The following is a 9,371-nucleotide window of genomic DNA, read 5'->3' on the forward strand; positions in this document are numbered from 1 at the left end:
TGTTTTTTTTTTTATATTCAAATTATGTGTAGTATGGCTTGTTTCTATTTTTATACGACCGCAAAAATGGAAAATTTTTGGTCGTATATTGGTATCACGTTGGCGTCGTCCGAAGACATTTGGTTTTCGCACTCTAACTTTAGAAAAAGTAAATAGAAATCTATGAAATTTAAACACAAGTTATATGACCACAAAAGGAAGGTTGGAATTGATTTTGGGAGTTTTACTCCCAACAATTAGGGAATTAGGGACCAAAAAACAGGTCCCAAATAAGCATTTTTCTTGGTTTTTGCACAATAACTTCAGTATAAGTTAATAGAAATCTATGAAATTTTAACACAAGGTGTATGACCACAAAAGGAAGGTTTGGATTGATTTTTGGAGTTTTGGTCTCAACGAATTAGGGGCCAAAAGGGGCCAAAATTAAACTTTGTTTGATTTCATAAAAAAAAATGAATTATTGGGGTTCTTTGATATGACTAATCTAACCGTGTATTCAGATTCTTAATTTTTGGTCCTGTTTTCAAATTGGTCTACATTAAGGTCCAAAGGGTCCAAAACTAAACTTAGCTTGATGTTAACAAAAATTGAATTCTTAGGGTTCTTTGATATGCTGAATCTAAACATGTACTTAGGTATTTGATTATGGGCCCAGTTTTCAAGTTGGCCCAAATCTAGTTTGATTATAATTAAACTACAAGTAAGCAAAAATTAACAAATAAAGTAAACACATTTTCCTGATATATATACATGTATATACTTTAATAATATGCACGTATTTAAAGTTCAATTTCACAACGGTGTCGATGTACACAAAGTCCATGGACACCTTTTCCACACCTCAAGCAAACAGTTTAGGATCGTTTACGGCTGATAGCAGTTGAACATACGACACAGTTTTTTTCACGTTTACCAGGTAATCTCTGTAAGGTTACATAGGGCATTGCATCAACATTTCTCTCTACTCCACCACGATCACGGTGTTGTCTATGTTCAGTTGCAAGCGATTCAATTATACAGACAATAAATTCATAAGTCGATATTTGCTGGTTTTCGTCAGTATTATATTTATACAGTATATAAGCATTGGGAAGCATTCTGTGAAAAATATTGATAGCGACTCTTTTCCACATGGTTTTTATTTTTCTTTTATCTTCATAAATACCACACATCATATCGTTTAAATCAACTCCACCAATATATTGATTATAGCTTATAGCAAGGCTTGGTTTTTCATTTTGATTGTGTATACCGTTATGATATGTAGATACAAAACGTACAACTTTTCTATTTGGCCTCTCTCTAAATGCACAACATAAAAGCGGACCTCGTCTGGCGAACACAGACTGATTGGCATTAGGGTTTGCCTCTTTTATTAATCTAGGTAAATGTCTATATTTTCGGATGGTGCCAGTTAGATAGGTGTTTTCAGTATACAAACGACTAGCAAGTGATATCGACGTAAAAAAATATCACAAAAGACATTAAACCATTTACCTAAGAGACCGGCAGATCTCAATAATTTAAAGACAACATGACACCCTTGCGTTTCATTATTTGGGATGGGATCATACCGTTTCCCCTATACGGTAGAAAATGTATAATATATCCTGTTGAAGCCTCTACCAACATCCAAAGCTTGATACCAAACTTGCTACTCTTCGATTGTATATATTGGGTCATGATAGTTCTAGCTTTGGTACCTATCAAAGATTCATCTATTGAAACACGTATATATTACATAAACAAACGACAACTACTGTACATCAGATTCCTGACTAAGGACAGGTGCAAACATTTGCAGCGGGATTAAACGTTTTAATGGATCCAAACCTTCTCCCTTTTTCCTGAAACAATAGCATAACATCACAATATAGAAAAACATACGACAAAATATCAATTGGCAGACTTAACTCAATCAAAAAACGTATGATTACACAATGAACGAATAAATTTGATCTGCGATATCTGAATACAAATGCACAGTTAATTAAATATTAGAGACAAACATTCATGACCAAAAAGCTAACAAACAAATTCAAACACTGGACATCAATGAGAAATATTTAACCAATCAAAGTTCACTTTAGAAAAAAAAACGTTTTTTTATAATCTTGAAGTTTATACAAATGTTGTAAGAACAAGTGAAAAATTGAAGATATTACAAATAATCAAAGCTGGTGCACAGACAAGATCCATATAAATAAAAATAACAAAAAAGCATTATAAACAGTATCAACAGGTCGAATTAACAAGAAAATACGATTTGAGAGTACTCGCAGTTACTGACAGCTAGTTAAAAATTAGCATGTTCTACTATCGGCTTGAACCATGCGGACGGATCGCAAAACTCGCTGTTTCTTTGCGGGGTGTTTTTATTATTAACTAGGTGTAGACATCAAAGTTGAAAGCTATTCTTGAAAACATTTCTGAAAACCAAGGTGTTTTTTGACTTTTGAACTTTTTTTACCAATAATCTTATATACTAGGTTTTCGAATAAGGCCCATGTTAAAAATTGTCGCTTAAAAGCCTTTCATTTCTGTGACAGTAAATTTTCCATTCCATTCAATCATTCTAAGTCTAGAAGATGCATGTAGTGTATTATTTCGGTGTTTTCTTGTAAGTAGCTGTTTTGCATATCTAAAAGGAACAAGAAATGACAAGAGTTTCACAATAATCCATTAAAATCAGATTACTTATAATAGCCTGATACTACTATAACACAGTTATAGTAGTCTCAGTAATAGCCTACTATTACATGTATAAGTTGAACTACTATAATGTCCATAAGAAGAAAAATAGTCGGTCGAGTGTTATATGCATTTTAGTACTTAGTGGTTAACGTAACTTGATTCTTAATTTTTTTTATCAATTCAATTAATGTGTCTTATTCAAAATGATTCTTAAATTTTAGTTTTGCAAAACATTGTAGCTTGGCTATAAAGTTGATATATCTATGACACGGAATAAGTTTAAATGATGGTTGTTTAACGTTCAGTGGCAAATAGTTAATGCATGTTTAGGACGATGGACGGTTATGAGTATGGCATTTGTTAAAACATAAAATCAAAGAGCTGAAGTTCTTTATGTTCAGCAGTGTTCGAAACGTTCACATGGGGTTTTGCTATTGGTTTGTAAAGAACTGTGTGTACAGCAAAGCTTTGCAAATAGTTGTAAAAAGAAATTTATTTACTTGTCAAATACTTGCAGAGATACAAAATAAATAGTCAAAACTTTTACACGTTACCTGTTTGTTTCTCTTGTTATTTTTTTCAGTGTTATATGTCAGTTTGGTATGGCAAGTCGTTTGGTAAAGTTAACATACTTTTATGAGAGTTATCTCTCCTTAACCAGTCTTTGGTGTATTCATGCGGATTGCATTCCGTATTTGTATTATATGTTAGTTTATGTTGTTCTCTTGATTTATTGTTATGATACCATGTGGATGTGTTTTGGAAAAATAGAACATTATTATCTTGAAATAGTTATATTATTTATGCCAGATTGCAACATAAAATGGTGGAGGAACCCGGTTTTATAAGTAAGAACATCCAAACACATTACTTATAACAAAACAACATCTATATAAGCACGATCCTGTAAAATTAACCCCAGTGGGAAGGCGGCCATGCGGTCGGACACGTGGAAGTATTGCATTTTCTTGCGTAAATAGCCTATAGAAAATCATTGGTAGACTTTGAACTGATTATTATAATTTCGATTAACAAACATTTGGGTAAACTTTCCACAAATGCAAAGATTCCCATCACCAACATACATTCTTAAACCTCAAGACTTGACACCGTTTTTATAGAGTCGTAATGACTTATTGCCTTTTTTACTAGAAATATATATATAGTTAATTAACGGTGTTTCGGGATTTTTTAGCTAAGTTTTATTTTAGCAAGGGTCCCTTCTCAAAAGTCTCCCTATTTAAAAGTCTTGTTTTTGCTAGGTGCTCTTTTAAATTTTTACTGCGTTTATATGCAATAATAGGCATCTGTTTAAATATTGTTTTACAATATTCATCTCTTTGCAAAATTTGCCAATGCTTCTTAATAGCTCTGTTAAGATTTATAACTGTAGGGTTATATTTAGTTACTAGTGTAAGTGGAATTTCCCTTTGTCTAAAATTATCTGACAGAGTACTGCATCGTTTAATCTTGTATTTCACATCTTTAATGTTTTTTGCAGTTTCCAACTTATCATAGCCTCTATCTATAAGTTTATTCTCCAAAGTCAGGAGATGTTTGTTGAGATCAGTTTCGTTGCTATTATTTCTTATGTGACGAATTGTTTCACCTGTAACAATACTTCTAAAAGTATGTTTAGGATGTGCACTTGTAATTGGGAGGTACTGATACGTTTCAGTTGGTTTGACATGTAACCTGATGTCAAGGACACCACTCGATTTAAAACGCTCCCCTTTGTACACCTCAGTATCTAAGTACGTCACTTCTGTATTGGAGAAATTATACGTAAACTTAAGTAGAGGGTCAATGTTGTTTGCAATTGCAAAGAACTCATCAATTTGTGATTTGTTGCACTCTGTAATCATGAAACCATCGTCACGATATTGACAAATCATACTAATGCTATTTTTAAATTGAAATTTGTCTAAGATTTTTCTAAGTATTGTTGACAGATGCAGATCGGTGGCAGTGGGTGATAATATTCCACCTTGTGGTGCCCCTATAACTTGTTTATATAAAGTCCCATTAAATTGGAACTCATTGTTTTCCAATATAATTTTTGCAAAAGATATTAGATCTGATTTGTTTGGTACTTTAAACTTATACTTTGTTCGATCAATTTGATCTAAGAAATTCTTGGTTGTATCTAGTAAATTGTCGATGTTCATGTTTGTATACATTGAAGTTACATCATAGGCAATTAGTGTACAGTTACATACACAGGTCTTAGACTCTATCCTATTGATAAAATCTTTTGTGTCTTGAATGTAAAACTCTAGTTTCCTCAATAAAGGTTTTAATATTAAATCTAAAAACTTTTCAATTCTTCTTGTTGGAGAATTGCATTTATTGATTATAGGCCTAAAAGGCACAGCTAATTCTCCAATTTTATACCCATCTAATTTGATAGCTTCTAACGAGTCTTGCCGAATTTTATGTATCTTTGGAAGAAGGTACATGTATCCATGTTTAGGATTTTTGCAGTCACTTAAGAAGTTATAAGTGTGCTCATCAATTTCTTTGTTTGTAAATAGTTTATTTACAATCTTTGAAATAGATCTAGCGATAAGCTCTGTGTTTGTATGATTTATTTTCTTGTAATGATCACTGTTTAAGTGATTAGTTCCTGCATTAATATATTCAAGTGTGTTTACGACCACAGTTGTGTTGTTTTTATCTGCCTTAGATATATAGATGCTGTCATCTTTTATGAGATAATTGAAAGCTGTACGCTCTGCTAGTGTAAGGTTGTGTTTGAACTGTTTAACCTTTAATCTAGAAATTTCAAGTTTTGTATCAGTTATGTAACCTTCAAGGGCATTATTTCCGTTAGGAGAAATATGTCCTGTTTGTAAGTATAAAGGATGGATTTCTTTAATTGTGTTTGTAGAGTAGTGAAATCTACATCTCAATTTTCTAGCTAGTTCAAGAAAATCCTTCATGATTTGTTTACGTATGTAAGTACTTGAAACTTTAGGGGTAGGAATAAACTTCATCCCTTTTCCCAAGAGGAGATATTCCTCATTTGTCAGTAGTCTACTGGACAAGTTCAACACAAACTTTTTGCAAGATTCTTCTCGAATCTTTCTTGATTTGTACTTGTTATTTAGTTTACGGGTTTTAAGTTTTTCCCGTTTTCTTTTGTTCCTATATCTACAGGAACTCTTAAATCTTCTGCAAACCATCCTAACAGTAATAGTAAATTGGTAAGACTGTTTGCAGAAGGAAGAGCAGCATATGACAAGCATGCGCAATGAACAACAAACTATTAACCAATAGACGCTAGGCAGAAGATAACACACAGGTGAATGAAAAGATTTAATTTTTCCAATTATAATATAAACACGTAAATCCAATATTGTAATAAATCAAAGTGAGATAACACACACATAACTAACAACCTAGAAATTAAAATCCTTATAAGATTCACTGAACTGTACAGTAACTAAAATCCTACACTATACTAATAGAGTTATTGTATCTTAAAATTTTCTGAATTTGTCCTTTGGTTTAAAACCACTGCTGTAAGTTTGTTTACGAGGTAAATTTTCTTTGTATTTAGCCAATTTAGTGGCATATTCCTCCTTTATTTCAATGGCTGATTTGAAGAACCTGTTTCTTTCCTCAAACTGTTCTGCTTATGATGATAAAGTAAGGTACGGTGACAGTGAGGAAGACTTATACACAAACCCTTCGTATCGAGATATAACGATTCTAGACAATACTTTTGTAAACAAATACCTTACAACATCGATAAACCATGATTCCGCAAATATACCTGCCTTCAATGATTTACCTTATTCTTTGAACGACCAACCCAATAAAAGCAAACCACCAAAGAAAAACATTATGGATAAATTAGCCTCCTGTAAAAAGTTTTCCGGATACCCCAAAGACAATGGCTCAAAATTTATTAAAGAATTTGAATCCTTTGCCACTCTCCATGAGCTTGATGACGCCAAAATTCTAGCAGCATTTGACCTCCATCTTCAGGGCCCCGCGCTAACATGGTACAACGGACTAACTTCTGATTTAGACTGGAACACAATTAAAGAACTTTTTAACGCTAAATATGTTAAATTCAACTGGGAAAATCCATCCGTCGTTATTGAAAATCAGTTATTCAATAGTTTGAAATTAAACCCCGGACAAGAGATTGAAGATTTTTATTGTCAGCTCGTAGAAAAAGCGGACTTGCTTTCCAAACCTGAACACGAAGTCATGTCAAAATTTGTTGATGGATTGCCTAACAAACTTGCATTTTATGTCCGCGCAAGTAAACCAAAAGATGCATCAGACGCATTAACACTAGCGAAAACAGGCGAGGCGTATAAATACAGGGAATGTGAAAATACAGTTGCCGCCGCACGGAATATTTCAGCAAGCCAATCCGAAATTTCGAGTTTAAGATCACAAATGAATCAGCTGACCGATCTCGTGAGTGACATGAAAACACAAAAACAAACAGACTTCAATGTGAAACCACCGATGGGTTACAATAATTTTTCTCACAACACATATCCAAGCGCACCACGCCGAAATTTGCCCTGCTATAAATGTAATGCAACAGGACATTTCAAAAGAAATTGTAATTGGAACGGTACGGGAAATCTCTCTCCTCAAAACATATGCCAGTTATGCTCTCAAAATGGACACGTTGCTTTGCAGTGTTTAATTTTCGGACAAACAGTTCAACACAATGACACAAACATGCAATGCCAAATATGTAGACAGACGGGACATTCGGCAAAAGAATGCTGTCAATTTCAGAAGGGAAACTCTTTCCTCCTGGGGGCCACACAGCACGCTCCCCTAGGAGACCGTCGATAAGTGCTTCAAGAATTCGGAGTAGATCTAGATCTCGTGTAAATAAATGTATGAATGTAAATAAAGATGTTTGTGTTGAGAATATGACATTGTATAATGATGAAAATGATGTAATTACGTCATCCGAAAATGATTCTGGTACTGATTCCTTTATTTCTTCAGACTCTAAATTTTTATATTTAACTGTTCGTTTTGATTCTTTGAAAGTTTCTGCATTGGTTGATACGGGAAGTTCAGTGAACATTATTTCAGAACAACTTTATGATTCGTTGCCGTATAGTAAGAAGTCAGATTTTAATACAGATGTTCGTGAGTCTATTGTTTTAGCTAACAGTCAAAAGATTGAAGTTGTTGGTACGGCTTACGTACAAATGAATATTTCAAGAGCCAATCATCGTGTTTTTACTTATATTTTGAAAATGTCATCACATCCTATTATTTTGGGAACAAACTATTTAATTGCGAATAAAATGGTGATTGATTTTAGTGAAATGTCCGCTGTTCCAAAAACATCAAATGTATATTGTACAAAAAGGACAACGATTTTACCACATACAGAGACAATTTTATGGGGAAAAGTTCCGTCTTATTCCAATTAAAATATTAAATCCAAACAGTTGTAGTATTGACTTGTATAAAGGAAAAACATTAGCTATGTTTGACGAAATTACACTTGAACACTCGCTTCTTCCGTTTAACGATACTACAGATTATTGCGTTCAAAACGTGAATTTGATAAATGATACAAATAGTGTAAACAGTAAAAGTGACCCGGTTAAGCTTGATTCTACTGTACAATCTGAGAATAACAACACGTTTAACAGTGAAATCACGGATTTTATTGGGAATTTTCTGTTTGAAAAATCTAATTTGGACAAAGTTCAGCGTAACGATTTACACAAGTTTTTGTATAGCAATAAACATATTTTTGTGACAAAGTCAGATTCACGGATTTAGTTAAACATAAAATACTGTTAAAACCTGATGCCAAACCGAAGTATCAGAGACCTTATCGTTTGTCGCCCGATAAAAAGGACGTTTTAAGGCATCATTTGGACAATTTGCTTGAGCAAGGAATTATTTCTCCTGTATTTCCAGATGAAGACCTACCGATAACAAGTCCGATTGTGCTAGTTACTAAGCGTGTACATGGAACAAAACAAGGACCTCCATATGACAAAGACTCTAGTCTTTCGCAATTTCGTTTTTGCTGCGACTTCAGATATCTCAATTCTCAGTGTAAAATCTTCTCATATAATATACCGGATTTACAAGACTTAACAGAATCTTTTTCACAAAGAAAACCAAATTTCATAACATCCATTGACATGAGTTCCGGATTTTTCCAAATGAAAATAGACCCTTCAAGTTCGAAATTTACGGCTTTCAATACATGTTTTGGGACATACAAATTTAATCGATTACCCATGGGACTTAGCTCAGCACCGAACTCGTTTCAACTTTTAATGGACAAAGTTTTGTCCGGACTAACTTTCAGGTCATGTCTTTGCTATTTGGACGATGTGTTAATCTGTTCAGAGACATTTCAAGAACATATTCATGACTTGACCGATGTATTCAATCGTTTTAGAAGCGCTGGTCTTAAACTGAACCCGAAAAAGTGTCAATTTGCAGAACAGTCATGTATATTTCTTGGACACCATATTTCGTCAGAAGGAATAAAACCGCCCCCAGATCGTGTCCAAGCTTTACAAACATATCCGTCACCTCGAAATATTAAAGAACTCCGCAGAGCTTTAGGTTTATTTGGATGGTTCCGAAAGTTTATACCGAACTATAGTGAAATAACTCAATCATTGATAAAGTTATTGCGAAAAGGCGCCTTATTT

The 9,371-nt window shown here is 33.5% G+C and overlaps 1 protein-coding gene across 1 annotated transcript; it reads right to left on the reverse strand.

Moving 5' to 3' along the window:
• Window positions 1-3,896: 3,896 nt before the first annotated feature.
• LOC134722711 (uncharacterized) lies at window positions 3,897-5,879 on the reverse strand. The gene has a single exon (XM_063586333.1). The coding sequence runs from the start codon at window positions 5,877-5,879 to the stop codon at window positions 3,897-3,899; it is 1,983 nt and encodes a 660-aa protein (XP_063442403.1).
• Between the last annotated feature and the right edge of the window lie 3,492 nt (window positions 5,880-9,371).

The sequence above is a fragment of the Mytilus trossulus genome, chromosome 6, assembly GCF_036588685.1.
Source record: "Mytilus trossulus isolate FHL-02 chromosome 6, PNRI_Mtr1.1.1.hap1, whole genome shotgun sequence".
Taxonomy (NCBI): domain Eukaryota; kingdom Metazoa; phylum Mollusca; class Bivalvia; order Mytilida; family Mytilidae; genus Mytilus; species Mytilus trossulus.

Bases quoted from the DNA above. Each gene is read 5' to 3' on its own strand.
- LOC134722711 (XM_063586333.1), bottom strand. From the start codon at position 5,879: ATGGTTTGCAGAAGATTTAAGAGTTCCTGTAGATATAGGAACAAAAGA.